This window comes from Alternaria burnsii, assembly GCF_013036055.1.
Source record: "Alternaria burnsii strain CBS107.38 chromosome Unknown 700, whole genome shotgun sequence".
NCBI lineage: Eukaryota > Fungi > Ascomycota > Dothideomycetes > Pleosporales > Pleosporaceae > Alternaria > Alternaria burnsii.
Window position 1 is genome coordinate 20,996 of NW_024066121.1, and position 23,530 is coordinate 44,525.

General features: G+C 50.0%; 5 protein-coding genes across 5 annotated transcripts; 1 reads left to right on the forward strand and 4 right to left on the reverse strand.

Moving 5' to 3' along the window:
- Positions 1-121: 121 nt before the first annotated feature.
- On the reverse strand, positions 122-1,556 carry GT037_009099 (uncharacterized protein; the record flags this gene model as incomplete). Its single annotated transcript, XM_038934146.1, has 2 exons — positions 122-1,305; positions 1,361-1,556. The coding sequence occupies 2 exons, from the start codon at positions 1,554-1,556 to the stop codon at positions 122-124; spliced, it is 1,380 nt and encodes a 459-aa protein (XP_038782948.1).
- A 3,257-nt stretch (positions 1,557-4,813) lies between these two features.
- GT037_009100 (peroxidase-like protein) lies at positions 4,814-5,789 on the reverse strand (the record flags this gene model as incomplete). The annotated part of the gene is made up of 4 exons (XM_038934147.1): positions 4,814-4,983; positions 5,036-5,310; positions 5,389-5,629; positions 5,690-5,789. 4 exons carry the CDS (start codon positions 5,787-5,789, stop codon positions 4,814-4,816), a joined length of 786 nt encoding a protein of 261 aa, XP_038782949.1.
- A 1,641-nt stretch (positions 5,790-7,430) lies between these two features.
- On the reverse strand, positions 7,431-10,706 carry GT037_009101 (c2h2 domain-containing protein; the record flags this gene model as incomplete). The annotated part of the gene is made up of 10 exons (XM_038934148.1): positions 7,431-7,434; positions 7,535-8,317; positions 8,366-8,527; positions 8,608-8,682; positions 8,772-8,883; positions 8,937-9,542; positions 9,589-9,947; positions 10,011-10,035; positions 10,089-10,281; positions 10,332-10,706. 10 exons carry the CDS (start codon positions 10,704-10,706, stop codon positions 7,431-7,433), a joined length of 2,694 nt encoding a protein of 897 aa, XP_038782950.1.
- A 389-nt stretch (positions 10,707-11,095) lies between these two features.
- On the forward strand, positions 11,096-14,518 carry GT037_009102 (uncharacterized protein; the record flags this gene model as incomplete). Its single annotated transcript, XM_038934149.1, has 13 exons — positions 11,096-11,196; positions 11,246-11,468; positions 11,581-12,194; positions 12,278-12,379; positions 12,430-12,458; positions 12,537-12,722; positions 12,776-12,809; positions 12,859-13,049; positions 13,101-13,706; positions 13,848-13,962; positions 14,014-14,208; positions 14,262-14,412; positions 14,459-14,518. The coding sequence occupies 13 exons, from the start codon at positions 11,096-11,098 to the stop codon at positions 14,516-14,518; spliced, it is 2,607 nt and encodes an 868-aa protein (XP_038782951.1).
- Positions 14,519-15,484: 966 nt separating this feature from the next.
- Positions 15,485-19,773, reverse strand: GT037_009103 (cytochrome p450 3a17; the record flags this gene model as incomplete). The annotated part of the gene is made up of 7 exons (XM_038934150.1): positions 15,485-16,498; positions 16,547-16,774; positions 16,822-17,155; positions 17,228-17,412; positions 18,130-18,447; positions 18,563-19,675; positions 19,726-19,773. 7 exons carry the CDS (start codon positions 19,771-19,773, stop codon positions 15,485-15,487), a joined length of 3,240 nt encoding a protein of 1,079 aa, XP_038782952.1.
- Between the last annotated feature and the right edge of the window lie 3,757 nt (positions 19,774-23,530).

Here is a 23,530-nt window from a genome sequence, read left to right on the forward strand (position 1 = left end):
TAAGCAGCAGTGATGAGACCAGACGTGCAGCGATAACGCACAGGAACGACAAACCGGGAGGAAATATGTCTCAATACTAGACGTTATATAACATTAAATACTACAGTGTCAACCCTACCCATCAACTCGGTAGCTCCTGCGCCTCGCTCTTGGGCCCTTGATTATGCCCATACTTGACATTTGCCGGCAACTCGCTCATGCTCAAAGCGTGCACCTCAGACCGGCCGGTCCCCGGACTATACGCAGGCGTCGGATCGTAAGCGGCGCCTCCAGCGGGCTGTGCGTACTTGTGCACTGCGGAGGCCTTCCTGGCTTTCCTTCTCCGCCACCAGAATATCGCGAAGCCGATGGCGGCGAGGGCGGCGATGCCACCGATGACTGGGCCCGCGATCCATGCTTTGCTTGGTGAGCCGGAAGAGCCGGAGGAGCCGTTGTTGCTGTCTGGAGAGGCTATGGTGGCGTAGGTAGCGTTTGCTGAGTCGATGACTTCATTGATCGTCTTTTGTAGGTGGCAGTTTTGGTAACCGTCGTCGAGGCTGGACGAGTATAGTACTGCTGTACAACCATCCTTATTAGCTGCGCATGCGTCCATGCAATACGTGATGTTCTGCGCCTGCAAGCTAGTAATGTTCAGGCCCTGGTTTAGTTTCCCGCAATGAATGTCAAATTGAGTACCGTTCGCTTGGCCTCCGGAATGATACACGTTGTCCTGGGGACACGCGCTATCTGGGGTAGGGGCTTCAATGATGGCGGCCGAGTGCATGATGCCTTGCTGTGAAGTGGGTTGGCCCAGCTTTGGGTTTTGATTACCGAACCTGGGCCAGCAGTTTGCGAAGCCGACTTGGAGACCTGGGTTCCAGGACACTATGCGACAACGGGGGTGCAGGGCGACGCAGAAGCCCAAGCATTCTTCGAGCGACTCGGCGTGGTAAAAGTAACGAGCTGGATCAAGGCAGTCATACTCGTCGAAGCATTGTGGCAGGCCTTGATACACCTGATTGCAGGTCGTAGTGTAGGCGATGCCATCGACACTAGCAAGTTTCTGGTATTCTTCGTCCGTACATGCAGTATCGAAGCTTTTCATTTGGTTCCGATTGACGAGGGCAGAGACGGATCCAGTGTCTGCTTTTAGATCCGATGTCGAAACATTGCTGTTTCTTAACCAACAATGTCCTCCATCTGCGGTCCAATGGATTCCGAAGCAGCCTTCGCCGTTCTGCTCAAAACGCGAGCAAAGCTCTAGGCAATCTCCGTACGTGGGTGTGTACAACCAGTCGTAGTTTCCTTGCGGGTTTATGTATGCGTCTAGCGTTCGTCAGCCGTGAGTTCCATCGTGAGGCAAGTATTAAACGAGGCACACCGTTGTTTGGGTTCCTCTGCCCGCAGTACATCGTAAAGTTGAGTCCATTCTTCGTCGAATATGTCCCTTGATCGTCACATTGCCCAATCGTATCTTGCCGTACTGCAAGGTCCCGCGTCGTCACTGGTGCAGCCGTCGGCGTCGCGCCGCTTGCGCATACGAATGCTAGCAAGATCTGGCATGCCAGGGCCAGCATTTTGTAGGGTCTTGGTTCCGTGTGACGTTCTCCCGCTGGTGGTGGTAAGGGAAGCGGAGAGCGAGGACGCGCAGAGGCAAATCTGGGATCGGCCTAATTGTATCTTCTTCCTGGCAATACACCAGAAGAAAGTACACGTCTAGACTAAAAGGGCGTTACGGCATAACGGGCAAGCCAGAGGCGTTAGGCGTCCAAACGTTGGACAGCGTATCGTGGCCCCCAAATTAGATAAACCCTGGCCCTCTATGAAACCTTGCTAAAGCTGTCGCAAATGTGCATAGCGGAATATGCACGACGGGTGGGTAGAGGCAACGCTACCTTCCACGATATGAAGCGCAGGCTGTGAGTGGACATCACAGATGCTTAAGTTAGAAGAGGTCGGCGACCCGGCGACCAGCAACAGATTGGACAGGGTGCTGTTTTGTGGGACTAGGAACGCCTTGTGACACCAGTTGGCGCCTCACCGGACCCCTGAAATCGAGATTCGGTAGTCGCTCGATCGTATGAACCGCATACCTGCTATTGTGTCCAACGTCGTTCACGATTTGACTTCCTTTTCGGTACAACAAAAGAGACCAAGCAGCTGGATTTTGGCTTTCCAACGGGTTTCGCGGTATGGCACCAGCCTCAGGGAAAATGGGTGTCGTGCAGGCATCGTTGATGCGGTATGGTTATCGTAATCTGTGTCGCCAGGGTTGCGGCTGCACAGCCGACCACAGCAAAACCAATGAGAGCTCAGCTATCGCAGCAATCGAAATGATTGCACTTGACATCTCCTCCTCTTTAATACCGTTGCGGTAAATGCACAGTATTGCTGTTGCACTCGGCGGTAAAGTCAGCATGCAACGTTTGGTAACAGCGTGCACCTCACATGTATGAAGATTCCAGTATCTTGGAAATTGAAAACCTGTCTCGCGACCAAGTGTGTCGCTGAGTTTCGAGCCGCACTTAACTCTGATGGTCGCCGAGCACAGGGCAGGTCGGCGAAAATCCTCCGCGAGGCGGGTCGCGCACGCAAAACTAAAGCTGCGGGCCCTGCGGCAGGAAGCAAACGGGGCGGCCATATTGCGGGGTCTTCCATGCAGATAGCATGCCATGCTGTCAGCCTCGAGCGAGACCCAGCGGCCTGAACGGCGGTCAACAGTAGGCACCTTTTGCAAATCAGAACATCAATGGCTTTCTTCCGATCACATGCTACTCACATGATTGTCTCATCCTCAGCAGGGCACCAAAAAGCACAGCGACAAGCCTCGGTATGTCTGCTGCGCGGATAGTTCCTTGACTGTGCAACTTCAGCCACGTGAGATAATTGCCAGCGTACCTACAGCTACGCTCCTTGTCGTAGTAATGTGCATCGAAAACAAAGCATGCGTTTCCGTGTGGCGACCCCTTCGTTCAAAGCCGCGAGATGGGTTCTAGCCGTTGTTCTGTTGCTTGCCCATTCGTAGAGATTCCTACGCTCCAAGCCCTATAGTCGGAGGGCAAGCGTCGTTCTCAGGAAGGCAGCACAGGATGAAAGGACGCATGGGTAGAGGTGTCGACGCGGCGGTTGTGCGGCGGCACTTCCTGTTCGCGCCTACCCTCAAGTACTGCCTACCCTGCCACACTACACCCACCATTGCATCGTGTACAGCTGTTCCCACACCGTCCTTTACTATCGTCTGCAGCGCATGCAAATCAGCAGATATACCAATTCATCGTGGTCTATCACCAACTTTAGCGGTGCATTCGCCAAGCCTCCTTAGCCAAGTTGCACTGCAATCTTTAGCGTGGACGAGCAGTTAAGCAAACCAATGAGACCCCTGCATTCTACCTGCCTGCATCAAGATCTTCGGCGCAGGCGATGACCAAAACCAAACTTCAGCCTTCACGGCCAAAATAAGGTTGTTCCTCACATTCGTATAGCTGAGTTACAACGCTGTCAGTTGCGTTTCCAGCTTGGAAACTACATGCGCAAATACGCGGTGCACATGCTGAAGACGCTATCATCAACCATTCATCTCTCTATATTCCCAAATCATGTGATAGAGGTCGCTCTGCCTATCCTCCTTCCAGCTTCATCGCGGTCTTCGCCAGCGCACCGGCAACAGCTCGCTCGATCATCAGGATGTTACACATGGGTTAGGATACCGTTCCTGAGCCGGATAGCGGTGTCATGTGCATAGCCGATATGTGAGGAAGTTGCTATAAGGACTTTGAAGGGCACGAATTATGGCATGATATGATGATTGTGACATCTCTTCCAAGGACTTCGAACATCCAGAATATTGAGAGATATATGAGTTCTTTGCGACTCCAGTCCGGATTGACTACCGGTGACGAGACCGAGCTTCGCCATGATGGACCCTTCGCGGTGCACTAACGTCTCTTGATGCCACGACGAAGCGCTGCAGATTGCGGCTATGTCCATCGCCACGACCCAGCTGACCGCGATCATGACGAAGTCCGACACCATATGGCTCGCCATCCAACAGCAGATACCCCAATACAGCGGCGAATACGGTGATGCTTGTGCTAGCGAACGCCTGGATTTAGCACATAATTGAACGTTATGAATTGCTTTTCTCATGCGAAATAGACATTGGCCGAGTAATAGCTTCGGATTTGGTCAATGATGGAGCACACGTCCAGCCTTGCTCAAATTTCTTTGAAGCCCACATGAGATATGGTTCGACTGGTAATACTGGTACAAAAGGATCGGGCCACGCGCGGGTACAGCCACGCCGAAGATAAATTGACATGTTGAAGCAGCACGTTGTAGTCGCTCTGTTCCGATCTATAGTACAGTTGAAGTTGAAGACCCGCCTGTCAATCAGGCTGGCCGGGGCGATGCCTCCCACCGATGCGAGAATCGATGCCTATTGGAGGTTGCAGTCGACTCAACTGAAGGAGACGGAAAACATAACAAGCGTATTCTGAAGAGAGTCTACAAGGGTAGCTCGCGCCCGTCGTAGAGTGACGAGTGTGTAAGGCTCCTGTCCCGCTACACGATTCTTCTCGCCCACATCTAGTCAGGACATGTACAGTGAAACCCGAAAAGGTTTCGCCAAATCACAGCGATGTTAAGGTGAGGTGACCCTATTGTTGAAATGATCATTTGACTCGAGTTACAGGGTAATGCGGTGTGCTATAAATATTTAATGATGGGCTTCGCGTGAAGCATGCTTTATCCTACGCTGCACTTTGTTCTCTAGCGTCGTTGAGGAAGCTCTTCTGAGATTTCAACTTATGAGAAGTACCCTAGCCACTGCTAGAGACTAGAAGACCTTCTCGACCATGCGATTCCTGCGCATCATGCCCGCCTTCGACTCCAGGGCAGCGTACGACGTCGCCGCGTAGATGTCATTAGAAAAGTCAAAGAGGTTGTCAGCGCTAATCTCTTCACTGGGTATCGTCCAGCCAATCTCTGTCGGCAAGCGCTCGTTGACTGTTCGCTGATCAGCATGCGTCGACTTAGTCACCATGGATAAGATACATACCAAAGAAGTACTCCACAAAGTCTCTGCTCGCTGTCTTCTCCGTCTTGTTGCCGAATACGAGCATGTATCCGGCACCTTCGCCCGCACTGAAGTCTGCGGCCAAGTCCGACAAAGCGAACCTGGGGTTGTACTTTACCGAGTCGATCATGCGAGCAAGACGTGCGTTGGCAGCCATCTGAATAGTGATCTTTTCGTCGGTCCAGTAGGCGCGGGTTTGATTGTATACGGTGGCGTTGAAAGAGACGGCATCGTCATTGAAGAACTTGTCGGAACGACTGGATAACGGCTCGTGTCAGTCATGTACTCAAGATTCGAGAAAACCCCTGGATTGTACATCCAAAGAAAGAACTTACCTCAGACTGGCATCATGTTCCAAGATGTTGTGATTGCCCAGTGTATCCAGACCCCAGGTCGTAGCATTCGGACCTGGGTTTGTCGTGAGCGCGAAGTTATACAACAGCTCCGAGATTTCTTCGCTGATGTTAAGGCCTGTCAAAAGAGCGCGCTTGACGGTGGGGAGCGTGAAGTTGCGACCCTCACGAGGTAAGAAGCCGTGGTTTGCCAAGGTATTTAGCATAGGGCAAGGGCCTCGAGCTGGATGGTATCAGCAGTGGTCGTGATGGCTTGAGCAAAGGCGGTTGGATTGGAACGTACATTCTCCAGGCCTAGCTGGGTGCCAGCTTTCTAAAGAGCCTTGGGCGCTGACGAAGCCAACACTCATGAAAGTACCGATAATGAGAGATGGAATGTGCATTGTGTCGGTTCGCTTGGGGATGAAAGGGAGATTGATGGTAGTACTGGCAAGATCCTGATGGATGGTATCGCTGTGGATGGAGTTGCAATGGGCGACTTTACAATCGTCTTATAGTGTATCACCTGGGCTAAGATGAGCACTCTTGCATAGCCTTCACCAGGTCATGTCGCTAGTATCGCAGCCGCGCCATGTCTAAAACTCCTCTCGGGCGTCTCTATAGTGCCCATTACGTGGACTTTCCCCAGCCGATGCTCCTTTCGGACCATGACGCGAGATGATAGTACTCAGGTCCCCCATCTGTTTAGTGGTAGGATTTTATCCATGTCCGAGATCCCGAAAGACATTATGTTGGATAGGTATGCTGGAGTTTTGAAACAGTGGAGACAGAGCCGGGTGAATTAGCAATGCCCGCGTCTTTAATGGTCACTCTGAACAGGGGATGTGGTTGTCGGTAGTTGTACAACAGATGTCCGAATAACCCGACGAGCCAGATTTTCTTTAGACGCATCTGTAGTCATCATCGTGCGCCGAGTGGTGGGACGATTGAGGTGACAGTGTACTTCGTGGGCGTGGGCTGGCTTCCTAACAGCTTGCTCCGCCCATCACGCACGGCTATGAGAGGCATGCATCGTCAAGAAAAAGAAATAAGCGACGGCTGTGTACATGCAACCACACGAGCGTGGCATCCAAGAATAGACAAAGTCGCGAGGGTGGTACCGGCTGAGGCGCAGCGGGCATCGCGTAGCGAGGAACGCGAAAAGTAGCGAGACTCGGCAGGGCACCCTCCCGCCCGTCAACACTCGGGACGCCAAGACAACCGCATCCGGGTCATGATCCGGTACTAATCGGTGGGGTAGGCGGCGATCAGTGAGGATCAAATCATTCTCGATATATGCCGTGGGGATACATTCGATTTTCGAGGCTACCATAGTCCCGGCTCTGAGCACTACCAGCGTCTTGCAAAAGCGCTGCAAGATTGCCGCTCAAGTCAACTCACGTCGCGCTGCGATCTCCAGCGCATGAAAAAGGTGGCGCAGCGGTCAACCATATTGTTCCGCGACCTGTATGCCGTAGAACTAGTCACTAGCCGATGACAATTGAAGGTCGAGGCATTAGGATACACCACGGGATATCATCACGTGCTTTTACGAGCCAACCAATCACAGGATCATTGGCCCGCATGTGCCCACCGGATGAATAGCATGTAAGATTTCATTAGTCTGCACACGCCCTGCGACACCTTATACGCCAAGACATCTGGTCTTGAGGGCATCCTGAAATGAAGAGTGCAGCCATGGAGAGAGACAATATCATTGAGGCTTTGAATGATTCATACCCTACTTGGAGAGTTCGCATGTATCGGGCAATGAGGTCCTGTTGCATCGTCAGTGAACCAGTGTCCCTGACCCGCGATACACGCACGCGCAGCATTTACATTACACAAAACTTCAGAACACAAACTCATCGGTTTTATTCTTACTCTCGTTACTACATTATCATAATATCAACCGTAAGGGTCTTCTAGGTGGTACCATTATCGCCGGATCCTGTCGTGTATTTTCTGATGTCTCGTGAGATCGTTAAGTCTCGTGAAAGCTTTGCCACATTCTGCGCACTCGTGTGGCCTTTCTCCTTTATGACTTAGCTCATGGTCCCTGCGATGGTAGCTACGTGAGAATGTTTTCCCGCAAATCGAGCATGCATGATTCGTGTTCCCACGTTTGGGTGCAACAGCAGAGACAAACGTCTCCGCCAAATCACTCTTCTCTGGATGAAATGTCCGAGTGTGTTTCTCGAGATCTTTTGCATTCACAAAGCCTTCCGCGCCCACACAGTCTGGTATCTCGCATTGGTATGGCCTTTCGTGAATGTTGACATGCCGCTTACGAGATTTCTCGTCTTTGAATCCTTCAGAGAAGTATCGGCAGGTAATCCGTGTGCATTTGAAACGTCGTTTCTCGTTGTAGAATCTACTGTACGTTGTCTTCTCTTCTGCTGTCGGACCAGGTTTGGCTTTGTGAAACTCCTCAAGTATCTTCCGGTTCCGAATCAAGGCCTCCGAAAGATCGCCGATGCTGATCTTGTGTTGTGCCTCGAAGCCTTTCTGTTGAAATGTGTAGATATGGCTAGTAAGCTGCACAACATGCTCGTATAGATCGAGATGTTCAAACACCCTGCATTTGTTTTTGCAGTCATCGACAAGTCCTTTCGCCCAGTCCACCTCACTATAACGCATCATGAACTCTCTCATGGCATGGAGGATGTCATCTTGTAGTATTATCCGATCCGGCGCTTCTTCAAGGAACTTTGTGCCACTTGATACCCACGCATTGACGTGGTGAAACCATTTCGCAATCGCATAGTCTTGGAACGCGAGTGACCCATCCAATGCAAACCGTCGTCGTTGCACAACATCGTCAGGATTGTCGACATCGAAACAGGGGAAGGTCAAGTATTGCATACATAGTGTCGCAAGCTCGCACTCGATGGATGGCTCATGTATGTCTTTGGTGATGGTAGTGATGTACCTGATATAGTCAGCAAATTGAGCTTCTCGTTGGGAGTGGTAAGATTACGTCTTCGCAGTGCTATGAACGAGGGAAACGCGATCCCCACTAACGAATACCAATGAGCCGCAAGTGACATAAATGTGATCGCGTACCCGCTGGTTCTCGTAATCAATGATCTGCCTCTCTGAATCGATCGAAAGCGCAACTTGCATCTCTTTCCATGTGAGCCTGCGTTTAGCACAAACCAACCTAGATATCAACAGTTATTAGCTTTCGATCCACATATATTCGAGCTGAGAAACACAAACCATCCAAGCAGCTTCTTTGCTTTCGGCCAACCCCTGCCAGATGTAGTTTTGATGCGTCTCAGGATTCGCTCGTATCTGCCAGTTCGTCAACACAGGCCCATTGTCTGATGCCGGAGTATATATTGGTCCGCTGTCCGTCTCCACATGACTTTGGGAAAACTCACGCGTCTGCAAGCTCAAGTGGAAAGTTCTCGGTCTTGATAGCGTCTTTGAGCTCTGCTAATGTAGTCGAAGCATAAAAGTCAACTAATACAAGCTTGGCGTAGAGAAACATGCCTGTGACAATGTCAGAGACTATGACAGCTTCGCTCTAGCGGCTCACAGCCTACCTTTTGCATTGACTACTGTAAGATTCTGAAGGTATTCTTTCATGTCCTCTGAAAATGGCGGGAATTTTGACGCGATCTTATCTACCCATAATCTGGTGAAAGCTCGGATATCACCTTCGTTATCCGTCTCGGAGATTCGTAAAATGGTTGGTGCGACCTTGGTGGCTGCAGAGCTTTTCAAGCCTTTTCTGATATCAACAAGATCTTGGCTAGCAACGAGAAGACGAAGTGTGCCTGGGTCGACCGTGTCACGGAACCCTACGACTTCAGTCAAGATGTCCAGCACTTGATTCCTTTCTGCTTTCTCGCATTCATCCAATCCATCGATGACGATGAAGAGTTTCGGTATGGTATTACAGAAGTCCTCTAGGAGCTTCTTCGCGTGGATGATTGACCTCAGAGATGGCTCTCCGCTCGCTCTACGTCTTGTGAAACAAGGAGGCAACATGTCCGGGTATTGATCCAACAGTTGGTCAGCGAGTCCCTTCAATATACCGACTGCAGTGCTACTCGTTGGATCGCCATCGTGGCAATAAAAATAGCAAGTCATGAAGTCTGATCGAGTTTTGCACTCGTCAATGATCGCCGATGATAGTATTGTCTTTCCTATTGCTTATCAGCGTTAGGATATGTTCGCGTTGAGCATACTAACCAGCACCAGGGATTCCATACATCCAGACGACTGGGCTTCTCGGTATATCGGCGTGTATCCAATGTTTGACAGTTTTGTGCTGCGATATCCACTTGGTCGTAGTAGCATGATCTGCTCGAACTTTGCAGTAGCTAGCATGATCAAGTTGGGGTAACTCTCCTACACTGAGCCATTCCTTGACAATCATTAGGTTCTTGGTTTCTTCTCGCATAACGCTTTCCTCGAGCTTTGCTTTGAAACTTGCAACATCATCTTGGTAGATGCGGTATTGGACGAGGTTAGCACGGCATTCTACAATGTCTTTGTGACGGCGAAGACTGCTTAGAATCCCATCGAACCTGGTATGGAAGTTCTTCCACCTGTATCTCAGGGTCAGGTGTATGCACAGGCTTACTAGACCTTCACGTAAGAGGAGCACCTACATCGACTTGAAAAACCGAACCCACACTGAATCGTCGTTAGTGTCTAGAAATGAAAGTGACTGATGCGCTATCACTCACATCTGCCGGAGAAGAACTTGCACGCTTGTTGGTGGAAGTCCAGTATGTCGATATAAATTAACTCTAAGGCATCAATCATGTGAGGTGAGTTGCTGAACAATGAGTGATATTCTGCTAACAAAGGTAGTTGCTCGCCAATCCTTTCGTACGCATCCAAAAGCAAATCAAAAGAGTCCGCGAACGTGCTTGCTGTCTGTTCTGTCTGTCAACTGAAGCACTACTCTACACAGTCAGCATACTCACCAACAAGAGGAACTTCATCGGGCCCCAGACGAACGCGACTGCATCCGAAACATTGAGGAAGATCTCGATGACTTGGCCAAATTGGTGCATCGCTTCGAGACAATGTTTGATGCGAGCAAGATTCATCGTCTCCAAGCGAGCCTCTTGCCTCTCTTGAACTTTGAGAAGCTCTTCGCACAGGTTGTCGTGCGTAGTCCCCTTGAACTCCATAAGTTCTGTGCCATTGAGTCGATTGCGGAATTGGATGATGGCTCGGTCAAGGGCGGATCCAACAGCACGTGGTGGTGGAGATGTGATTCCAATCAATGTCGGCTGCTGAGAAAATGCAGTGGTCGAGGTGCGACTAGTTTGCTGAGAAGGCATCGGGGTCGCCATCATTCACGATACTCAGTCACCACGTCAATACACCCATCTGATACTAGTCGTGATATGCAATCGAATCTGGTGCAGTTGCGGTAAGTATAAACCAGGTGTGAAAGTCGTGGGTAAAAAAGCAAAGTTGCTATGGAGGGGGCGGAGCAAGGCTGAAACGCTGCGCGTGGCTCACCGGTATGCAGGAGGCTGCAACATAGCCTTCCGCATGCACCGAGCTGAGATGCGCCCATCCCTCAGGCATATCTGGCAGTGCCCCTCACCCTCTGTTCAGACAGATCTTGAGCGTTGATTGAAGTTGCGCGTCTTCACCGATTCGAGGCGACTTGTGCAAGTAGCGCGTTTGCCAAGCCGCTAGCGTACAACGCGCTTACATCACACCCAAGGTCCAGATGGCGCTGAAGCACCTACTGAACAACGAGGATGCCGGCAACGACTACCAAAACAACTATCGACCGCATCTGCAGTTCAACAGAGATGACGATTCAGATCAGTATGTAGTCGACGTTCTGTGATTGTTGAAGCAAGACTGACGATTGTAGGTTCATAGCGGCTTTGCCAACTCAGTCATGGGACCAATACCTGGACGATCTTCTTGGCTCCCAGATTGCACAATGCGACCTTGGTCTCGACAAAGATCAGATTGAGTTGTATAGCTCGTTCCAGGAAACCAGTGCCGACATCGAGGACTGGACGACCGGAGATGCGTGTCATCGACTTCTGGATAAACTTCCACCCGAGGAAGCACATATATGTTATGGCATGGTAAGTAAAATACTGTCTGATCTGTATGGTAGGTTCCTTCGGATTTATTTCGACCCAGCGCCGTCGCTAATAACGACCAATCTTCGTCCACAATCAACTGACACGCATCCAGGTGTTCAGAGCTGCCGTACGGCTTTGCGGCAACATGATAGAGCTCAACAAGAAGCTCAATATGATTGCGCCATCACCTCTTCATGGACATTCTCAGCTGGGGATCATCAGGCCTGGAGCTCAATTCCTGGTCGCTTTCTCAGACGGAGCAGTGGTGGGAGAGGTGAATGCGCAGCTGGATAAAGCACTCACTAGCATTGCAGAACAGGGTTATGAGCTTGAACTCGAAGTTTTTGCTCCGACAAGAGCTTTCCAGGAAACTATAGGTCGAGCTACAAGAGAGAAAGAAGCTGTGATTCGGGTTCAAGTGAACGTGTATGGCCCGTCAGCAGCGGCTGACGAGATTGGAAGAGAACTCTCCCAACATAAGCTTTACCTTCAGCGTCCTGCGTACATCAGAGACGGCGCTAGATATAGTAATCCTCATATGCTCACGCTGCCTGAGTTTGAGGGCTCAATGACGGTGACAAGGCCAGTACTAGGAGAGACTGTGCCCGAAAATCCTAGCCTACGGTCGTTTAAAAACACGATTCGAGACGTATATTCGTCACTAACACGCGATCGTGATCTGAGTGGGCTGGAAGGTGACGAGCGTCTCAATACCACACTCTTGTTGTATGTAATCCCGCTGCTGCAGAGCACGCAAGACACTGTCCGCGAGTTGAGTTCATTCCAGAATCCCATGCTAAGCGACACAGGCATCAGAAGACAGCGCTTGCCTTTATGATGCAGCGCGAAGACGGTCCAATACCAGAGAAGTATACGCTGTGGAAAGCTATCGAAGAGGAAGGAGTGCAATGGTTAGTATGTGGCAAAAAAGCTGGATTGCTTTTGCTGATCGAAATTACAGCTACCGGCATGCAGTCTCGAACGCGCGTTGTAGGTTCTTTAGTCCATGATAGGAAGCTTCAAAGTATACTAACGAATCTGTTGGCATGTTTAAACCTGATGAAACAGGCGGTGGTATCCTCGCAGATGAAATGGGAATGGGCAAGACGCTCTCCATACTAGCCCTAATCATACGAACTCTGAATGCTGCACATAGCTGGAAAATTCAGAACGAGATTCCAGACGTCGAATCGTCGCAGATAGCAAGGTGCAAGCACCACTCTGGAGCGACCTTAATTGTCGCATCATCGGACCGTAAGTTAATCATTGCATTGTTCCGATCACAGACTCTGAGAGGCTTCGTATAGTCATGATCAACGAGTGGTTCCAAGAGCTGGACAAGTGAGTATATAGCATCGCGTGAACATGGGTATAAAACTGATGGTTGAAGGCACTTTAACGACTCCTCCCGTGGAGTTCTGAAAGTCATCAAGTATCATGGTCCTCATCGACACACCTCGGCAGATAGGTTCGTCGAAGCAGATATTGTCATCACAACCTATCATACGCTCGCATCAGATCTCGCTGGAATCAAAGGTGCGCTGAGGGACATAGAGTGGTATCGCCTCGTGCTTGACGAAGGTTGCTATCCCACACACCAGTCATTGTGTTCTACTAACAATCATACTCTAGCTCATATCATAAGACGGCAGTCCACAGTATTGTATCGCACTGTAGCTGAGATTTCAGCCCGATCTCGATGGTGTCTTACCGGCACACCTATACAAAACCGTCTAGAGGATATCGGCTCCTTGTTCGCCTTCCTGAGAATTAGCCCATTCCACAGCTTGTCGAACTTTCGGAAGTGCATCGCTATACCCTTCGATGAAGGCAGTAAGCGGCGTAGCCTGGCGATCGAACGTTTCACACGCCTCTTGGACTCATTGTGTCTTCGCCGGACTAAAGATGTACTTCATTTGCCGGACGAAGAACATCGTGTGAGGAAGATTCGTCTGTCATCAGAAGAGCAGACTCAATACAAGCAAACTTATGACATCATGTTTCGGACGATCAAGAACCAGAATGGTGTGTTTGATCAGAAGAGCACGTTAGGCATGTTCCAGGTACAGCTTCAACTACGTATCATCTGCAATCATGGCACTTGGCAACAACCATTCTCCTGGAATCGGCGCAAATTGCACCTTCTGGACGAAAGAGAGGCTGTGGAGGCGTCATTAGGAAGGGATGGCGAACTCACCTGCTCTGCGTGTCGACAGACGTTGCCTCTTTTTAATACTGGTACGTTGTTCCGTCGCTACACGGAACATTGTCGGCACGTACTCTGTATAGAATGTCTTTCAACAAGCATGACGAATGATCAGGAAAACCTGCCCAGCAGGTGTCCCCTCTGTCAACCACTTTGGGACGCTAACTCCGGAGCGCCACGCTCCAATCACGCATCACAAGAGGATACCTACTTTCGACCCAACGGGCGATCCTCGAAGATGGAGTGTTTGATGGAAGATGTTTCCGTTGATGTATGGAACACAAAAAGGTACTTGCGGTAGTCTCATGAATCATTCTACTGAGTCTAACAGATTGGCAGTATCATATTCACATGTTGGACGCGAACACTGGACTTGCTGCAGTTCTACCTCCGCCATATATCCAATGATACATGGACCCACGAGCGAATTGACGGCGAGTGCTCAACGGCTAAACGTAAACGCATCCTACAAAGATTCGCAGAAGACCCGAACTTGCGGGTACTCATCATGACTACTGGAACAGGCGCTGTAGGGTATGTAACAATCTTCGACATTGTTGTCCGTTCAGACTGACAGTGTCTTCTAGGCTCAACCTTGCAACGGCAAACCGTGTCTTTATCGTCGAACCTCAGTGGAATCCTTCTGTTGAAAATCAAGCTGTTGCGCGAGCTTTACGTCTTGGCCAAAAGCAGACGGTGTTGGTCACGCGTTATGTTGTGGAACAAACAGTGGAGCAGGTGAGGTGGCACGGTCTAGATTGCTTTTCGTCACTAACATCGAAAGGATATGCGATCACTACAGAACACGAAGCTTGAGAGAGCTAATCTCATTCAAAGTGGCTAACTGCAGGATTGCAATGTACAGCGAATCGCTTTTCGTAGCACTTGCTGAAGTTACAAAGGGCACCGATCGATTTGACGCGAAAGTTGGAAATCGATTCACGATACCTGTGTTAGAACTTGGCTATCGTTTCCTTCTGATCAAGCATTACTTGAATTGACAGCAGGGTGCAAGCTCCTTAATCGAATACCGAATAAGGAACAAGGCCAGTGAAGACGTGATCTGAACCGAGATCACGTTGCTACAACTGGATGAGCCTATCTCACTTTATAGCCGTTTATGCGTTCAGCCTCATAAGAATATTTATCAGATGGATTGACCAACCAGCGAGTAATTCGTGCTCAAGTGCCTGACACCGCACACTGATACCGCACACGTGCTGACGCGCGCCTCACTGGAATCAGCTGCGCCGCTATGATCTCAGCCGCCAAGTGGTCATAGCCTTCTGTGCTGGACTGGCACCGCCTTCGATTGGCCAGGTGGCATGTGCTGCGCACTGCGATCTTGTGCTAGAACAGAGGGCATTTGCTTACGCACCAACATCGAACACACCATAAGGAGACACCTTGTTCCGAATTCTACGTCAAGGACTGATGTGGGTGACGCAGGACGCCAGCCACACTCGTCCACTCTGCCTCACTACAAAACTTGGAGGCCAATACCAGGCCACAAATCCTCTTTTGTGCGATCAGGATTAGCACAGTATTTCGATCTTCCTGCATTGCTTATGGGTGTTGTGTACTGCAGTCTGTAGCACGGAGAAGCGCTTCTTGTGTGGTCTGAGAATCAGGCGACCACTGCACCCTTTCTATTAAGGTAAGAATTGCAGTGCAAGCGACACTACATCGTCATCTGCAAAAGTGGCGCGTTGTTGATGCAAGAAATGCTGGTCATATATTACGTATGATATGCTCGATCGTTCGTAGGGAAGCAGCCGTAACCGTCCTGCTGAAAATTATCGCACAGAATTCAATTCCTCTCCACATCCTTACTAGCAATACTTCTCCACAGCTCACATCTCGCACCTCTATTGCCTTCCCACTCTAGCGCGTTGATAACGGTAAAATGATTTTGCAGCCCAGGGTCTGTATACTCTGTGATAGTAGTTCCTGTCAATTGTGGAGCAGAGGAAGGCACACCGCCTGTGATGTTGAGATTGAGCATCTTGCCATGTCCGTCTTTTTCCCATGTCGGCCATGTGAGATTCGTGAGACCCTTTGCAGTAGCCGGGTTCGCTGCCGTGACAAATTGGCCCCAGATCTGTCTGAAAACAGTAGTGAAGGAACGTGGCTGGCTAGGCGTTGCAGGGCCGAAATACGCGGTCACATCGCTGCCATGTAGCGCGCCAGGTACAGAGTACTGGTAGTGGAATGCGGTGCGATTGTTTGTTGTAAAGGCGCCACTGAGCCAGTATGACGGACACACGAAGGTCGCTTCGGCGTAGATATTATATGCACGCTGTTGTATGCCTGAGGCGAATAAGCTAGTAGTCAGGGCTGTCACTGGGCCGAAGCCTGTGGTTGCGAATGTATCGTTATTTGTCAGATTCGATAGCGGATAGGCGGCGAGGATGGCTTCGAATTCTGTTGAGGTAACTGAAGGGAAAGCACCTTGCATCCATGCTTGAAGTGCACTGGTACTATCAATGGTGGGGACGAGGAGGGGACCTTCGTTCGCATTGTTGCCGACGAGGATGTTCTCTCCATTGACGAGTCCTGCTGCAAGGGAGTCACTTGGATGAGTGTTGATGAAGCCAGATTCTGGTTCTGTAACGGGAGCGAATGCCCAATGACCATAAGAATTGGCAGCGTTCACGTTTGAGTTTGCGGTCTGCAGTGTGATGGAATCCTTGCTGCGCAGACAGGATAGCGTCTCGGTAGAGTTCGCACATCCAGCCCGAGTGAAAAAGCTCTCATACTGTCGTGTTGGGGCTGAAGCATCAAATTTGTGCTGTGGTGGAAGATAGGGCGAGGCAGCGATAATCTGATGCATTGTTAGCAGGGACCCTAATGTAGTCAAAGGACCGCTTACGTTGCTGAATAGCGAAGTACCTAGGGCGCCATTCTTCGCGATACCAAGTAGCATCACACCACCGGCACCAGCACTTTGACCAGCAACAGTGACTCGCGACTTGTCACCTCCAAATTGATCAATGTGATCCTGCACCCATTGCAGGGCGAAAGACATATCGAGGATACCGGCGTTGAGAGAGCCATCCTGCTGGATCTCAGTGGACGAGAGAAACCCGAAGGCACCGAGCTTCAATAACTTAGTTAATGATATTTGCATCATGAGTATAGACTTACTCTATATTGGATAGAGACAGCAACAAAACTGTTTCCATTATCGTTGATGATCTCAGTCATGTCCTGCTGCCCGTTTCCAAACCCGTAACCACCACCATGGATCCAAACAAGCACTGGAAGCTTAGCTTTCTCCTTGCGCCTAGGCGCATACACGTTGAGAAACAAGCAATCTTCACTACCCGATGGTGCCGGAATAACTGGAAATGGCGCAGGAGCGGCTTGAGGACATCCTGGTGCAAATTCGATAGCGTCCACTATGTCACTTGAAGAGACAACAGGGGCCGCTGGTGCTCGCCAGCGAAGGTCACCAACTGGGGGTGCTGCGTAGCGAATGCTTTATGGCAGTGGTCAGCATACTAGGACTTCTCACGACAGATGTCTCCGTGTGATGCTAAGTTCGACATACCCTTTCCAAATATCGAGATGTGTAGTTGAGTTGTAAGCGCCCCGGTAGACGCCATAGCCTAGATCGACTATCAGATCCTGCAGGTTGAGGAGCGATGCTGCGAATGCAGCTTGTCCACTCAATAAGCAGAATGCCGTGAGTGCGAACTTTCGACGCAAAGGTGACATCTTCATCAAAATGACTTGCTATTTCTGCGTTACCTTATGGTTCCTCGAGGTATTTGTACTTGCAGCTCATCGCAAATCATAGCTTGGATTTCTTTCTTTCCGCCTTCGCCTTTTCCGGTGATCAGTCTGAAGCCGTATCCTATCACCGGTCGCCAGGACCGCTTCTTGGAGAAATGTGATCAGGAAAGTCACGTGTGACTATCCTTGTCACGGGATAATTAGTGTGATGACATTGTTGCCGCTTCGAGTTTAGAGGATTTTGTTAGGCCCGAAGCATAGCACTAAGAGACTGGCTTGCGCCCTGTACACACCGAACATTTCACAGCAAGCAATGTATGAAATCTATCGAACCATGTCTGAGTCAGTGTGGTGGTCACAGTCATTGGGCGCTGAGATTTCTAAGCTCTACCCCATGCCACTCCGTAACAAATTATATAACCAGCGCTGCCGTCCTGATTACCAAGCACTGCAATTACAAGCGACCTAGCAAACAAAACCTTCTCGGAGTTTAAAGCTCAAAGTAAAAAGACTCTTTACATTCTTGTTGATACCTTCTGCTTTCTTTGTATCTGCCAATGCAAACATGACGCGCTACTCTGAGCCACATGCTACACCTCACGGTCTCGGTGACGCACCCGAAATACCGAAAGACGAAGATCGGAAACACACTGCCTGGCAGACGACTTGGAATAGTTGCCTGTTTCTTTAAGTTCTCTCAACTTGCTTCAGCTGCACCATCAGCGGGATCTTTTCCCACAGAGTAAACACTCTCTGCTGATCTGGCCAGTTATTGCTTTCGGGGTGCAGTGCGATGTCGAAGTTCCAGAAGAACCTAGAAGCGATGAGTCGAAGCTCAGCGTATGCGAGGTTCTTGCCGATGCAATTTCGTGGGCCAAAAGAAAAGGGCTGGAAAGCCCCTTTCTTGTCTGCGCTAAACTGCGGGTCGTACAAAGGATGATCGGGGCTTAGCCATCTCTCAGGCTTGAAGGTATCTGGCTGAGCGAAATTGTTGGGGTTATGGTGAACAGCCCATTGGTGGATCGTTATGAAAGTCTAGAAATATCCGTTAATGTTTGTTCGTTTCAATGTTCGCAATCTGATAGGAAGACCGCATGGGTAATGGGAGAGAGTTGGGGCGACGCAAAAGCAACAGTGAAGTTTGACTTACACCTTGAGCAATGTAGTGGCCGTTGACGTACTCCCCTGGAGAGATACGCGGGGGCGTCTCTACAACAGGTGGATACATCCGCATAGCCTCCTCGAGACAGGCATTCAGATATTTGAGCTGCCCAGTAGACACCATGGTGATATCCTCCTCGGATCTGAAGGCTGCTCTGACCTCTTCCTGAACATTTTTCAAAGCTTGCGGGTTGGTAGTTATCCAGTAGGTCAAGCCAGAGAGCGCGGTCGCTGTAGTCTCGCTACCAGCTACAATCAAAGCGTCCGAATTTCCTAAGATCTCCTCATGGCTCATGCCCTTCTCATCGTTGTGACGAAGGATGTAAGTCATGATGTCTTTTCGGCCATCGGGCGTAGGGCCAAGTGCTGTTCTCCGCTCGGTTTTTACTTTACTCATCGCCTTGTGTTCATTTCGCCTTTGGATGTCTTCTTTGGACACCAGTAGTGGGAGAGCCCAACGAAGCAAAGGCATCTTCAGTAGAGCCATCATCCCAGAGCCAGCTCTGATGCCCGCGAAGATCATGGCAATCCATGGATGATAATCACTGTTGTCCAGACAATGGAACGGTTCCCCAAAGACTAGGTCCCCAATGATGTCGAAAGTCGTGAAATTGTACCACTTGAGCATATCAACCGGTTCTTTTTTCGCAGCCTCTTTGCGTAACTGCACAAAGAGCTTGTCAACATACTGCTTGATCAACGCTTCCTGCTCCTTGATGGCAGCATCAGAGAAGGCATGTGCCAGGAGACGGCGTTGGCGTCGGTGGCTCTCTCTATCAGCAGGGAAAAGAGACTGGTGCGACTTGTCCCCAATCTGGTAAAAGTCATGCCAGTGGGAAAATTCAGGTCGTCCGCCGCGACTATGGCCGAAAACTTCAGGCCATCCAATGGTTCCGTTCATTGAAACATGGTTTGGCCCTGTACGAACGATGTCGCCATACTTCTCATGAAAGCGGAGAACCTTTTTGGTAAAAAGACCTCTGAACGAGTTCTCGATGGCCAAGGGGAGTCCAGATACGGCATAATGTTTCGGTCCGGGTATCTTGCGAAGAGGGTGAAAGTAAACCCTGTAGATTGCAAGGCCCACTGCGTAGACCACAGCCTAGGAAAACGATCAGAATGTATTTGCGTGCACCAGACAAAACTACGTACGATTTCAAAGAGCAGCAATGTAGCAGCTAATGACTGATGAAGCGACATGGCAACCGCGATTATCGAAGGGTTGCAGGATCCTGGTCGTGTTATGAGGCTGCTAACGATGCAACAACTCTGTTTCTCAGACACAAGACGCGGTGTTGATGGTGTGGGTGATCGATGACGGTAAGACTATGTTGCAGCAGAAAGCAACTAATATATACCATGCACCAAGGCCACTTCAGATGCAAAGTCTCTGTCCTTCGTCTGCTCATCCATGACGTCTATAGATCAACGGTGGCTATATGTCGCTTGCAACGTTTCGTGTTGAGCAGGAGGTGGACCCGATCAGTAACCACGAGACTCTACGAGTGATCGGGACTTGGCAGAACGCTCGGAACCAGAGCTCACCCGAGCCGCTAGACTTGAGCAACGGTCTCTGTCAAAATCTCCGATAGGGACGCTAGTGTCGGATGGCGGTTGCTCCCGCTCCCGTTCTCCTCGCAGCCAACGACGCAATTGTTGATAGTCGATATGATCTATTACTTGCGGTGTCGATGCGAGATCAGTGGGTACATGGTCACTTGGCAGTTGCCTGTGCTATGCATATTGGATCAACTTAACGCATGCTAATCTATCAGTTCACTCCGTCTCTCCAAATTCCTACATGAGTGTAGGTCGTCCGTCATTCGCACGGTGGCGTGATTGGTCCTTTCGGTTAGGAGTTGCCGTCTTAGAGATGCACTTCATGCTGGCATCTTGTCTTCGAAGGCACAAGTGTCGCCTATTCTGCGCCAAAGTTTCCATTACAGGGAGTACTGACCGGTTACGCGTGCAGGTTTCATCGACCATGCTCTAGAGAGAAGGTTGCATCGTGCGGAACAACTAGCTAGAACGTACGCGTCACCCAAACCTGCTATCCGTGCCGAGAGCTGCAGTACACCATTTAGGAAGTGCCTCAAGCTCTTCAGACAGGGCAGTTTCGTTCCTGTTGCCAGCGGTCACAAGGCGATGTGTGGGTGAGCGGTCGAAAAATCAAGAGAAAGTCTCAGGCGCTCTGCATAACGCGATGTAGCTTTGTGCCATGTGTTCGTTCGGTGGAAAGGCCTATGAGCCCACAAGGGTCCATCTTCGATAGCCCGAATCCTGCTATCCCACCAGAGATGCTGAACCTGTTTGACCGAGATCTTGCTTGCTCAAAGGTCCACGTTTGAAGGATCGATTGAAATCGACTTTCATATTGCATGTGGGCCTTGTCATGCAAACATTAGAACTATCGCCCGATCCTGACTCTTTTGCTGGTCGTGTAAACGAACAGCTTCTCTTTCGCGGTTTCGTATGTAGGAAGTGGCTGCGGACCGTGCCGGTGATCCTGGACTGCTGAAGGTGTGCTCTTGTGCAGAACGGAGATTGCGATGCAGCCATCCGGGCGCACCCACTTTTTAAGAGCTCGGCTCTACCCCGCACTTGTTCAGATCAGATCTTGGCGCCTGTCGAAGTACAGCACCTCTCCCGCCTCTTCGAGACCACTTCGCCACTCGAGACCACCAAATCATCAGCTACAGCATACGATTGATCCTGCAAATGTACGGTAAAATTGAAAGATCAATGACCACGTTGCATGTGAAGCACAAATTCTGGAAGCTCAGGATGGCATTGCCTCTTTCACTCTATAGATTCGATGCCGAAAGCTACCCACAACCATTGGCCTTTCATCATTCTAGAGACCTAGCGGGACACGTCATCGAGATGGTTGTCCACGCTAAAGATTGCAGTGCAAAAGAGCAGGCAGCAGTCCCACCGGTGGAAAGGGTTGCAGGAATGCGAATCAAGGCAAACGCAGTCCGCAAAATGTCTCTCACCGATGAGACGGGGGAAATCCTTACCAATCGCAGACGACCTGATTTGTCCTCCACGCGTCGTCGCGGTCGCCGAGCTTATTACTTTTTTTCTGCCCAATCCCGCTCTGCTGCGCTGGAGATTGTATGTCCTTCACGACACCAGGGATCACAGTACAAAGTTGCAGTGGTGTCTGGTGAAGTATCTTCACAGGCGCCAAGGGGTTCGCGACTACATCGCATGCGTGCACTGTGCAAGCCAGATATGCAGTGAGAAAACTGCTGTGTGATATAGTTACTGATGCCTGATAGGATTGATTGGCTGCGCCTCAATCGAGGTAGCTGCTCTCATGAGCTAAAGATTGCAGTGCACACCCAAGACTGTAGTTGGTGGCGCCCGCGCATTAGACTTAGGATATCTTCAGAGCATTGCTAACATTTAGAAGACACTATTACACCAGTCTATGGAATGCTCTCACCATGGTCTCTATGCTTGAACTGAAAGAAAGCATGGCTAAGCAGTCCGGTAGCGGCATGTCCTACGCTTACGATTCTTCGTTCGTTGAAACTTCTGGTGTTGAGAGCGAAATGTGCTTTGCAGCGCGGCGAAGGATTGACAGGGGATTGCATCCTCACACATACTCGTTCGCGCTCGAGATTACAATGCAGGCTCTAGCGTTGCAGAAAAAGCCGGAAGTAAGAGCAGCTTTAATTCGGCCTCTTCTTCTAATTACTCACCACATCACGGCTAATAAATCCTAATAAAAGGATAGAATATACAATAGAGTACTGCGAATAAGACTATCTCTTTAGAATATTTATTAGAGGCCTTGTTGTTGTGTAAGGAGGGCTTCCCACCATTAGCTCAAGTCTGGCTTTCTCTGCAACGCTAGAGGCAGGCTACCAGGACGGGCACTAGCTGGCGAGTTGCTACCTGAATATGCTGTCGTCCTGCATGCTAAGGACTCCAATACACATCAGCTCGCCAGCGCTAGAAATTGCAGTGCAAGCTACCTTCACCGGACTGACAAGGATCCCTCCTGTGCCACTCTTACTTTGGTGGACATCACCGGTCCATATCCTCAGACCTACGCCTACTCTTCTACACTAAAGATTGCAGTGCAAAATTTTGGGTCCGCCGTCCCGCAGTAGGACCGCCGTCCCCGGAGTATGGGTCCCGATCTGTTAAGACCTACACTTGAACCATAGCACAGCATCTTTGAGATGGGGTCTTTGGGTCTTCTTGATGTTTCCAGATCGCTGGATAACTACCTGCTTGGTCAAATCCCTACGTATCCACTCGTCTACGCTGAGGGTCGCAGTACAAACAGCGATCACAGATCATAGCTGTTGCAGCCTTACTCCGCTTATGGCTTACATATCCTCTTCTATGCTGAAGTATGCAGTGCAGTATGCACAATAGTACACCCCTCCCTCCGCCTTCTAGTGGGGCGAGAGATCAACCGAGTATTGCGTCCTCACACATACTCGCCCACGCTGGAGATTAAAGTGCAAGCCCTAGTATTTCGATGACTTTATCAATGTTTGGCCGGCTTTAGTAAGACATAGCACATTTGCCTTTCATATACAGCTCCTCTTCGACGCTAAAATTGCAGTGCAAGAAGCTGCGCCTTCAGCGATCGTGCAATCGGCTAAGACAAGGCGCATCTGACATGCATGTACAGCTCCTCTTCTACGCTAAGAATTGCAGTGCAAATCGTATGGTGCGAGGCAAAATTTCTGGAAGGCTTAGCGACATCCGTTTTCTGCAAATAGTTGTCTGTTTGGGTTCACCGGTCAGGCCTGTGCGACAGTGACTGACCAGAACAACCAGGATTCCTCATGTGCCACTCATACTCTAGTGGAAACGATTGGTCGATGCCGTTATACTTACATCTGCTCTTCTACGCTAAAGGTTGCAGTGCAAAGGTTGCAGTGCGCTTCAGAAGTCATCTTCTGACGCAATGATGCTTCTGACGCTGTAG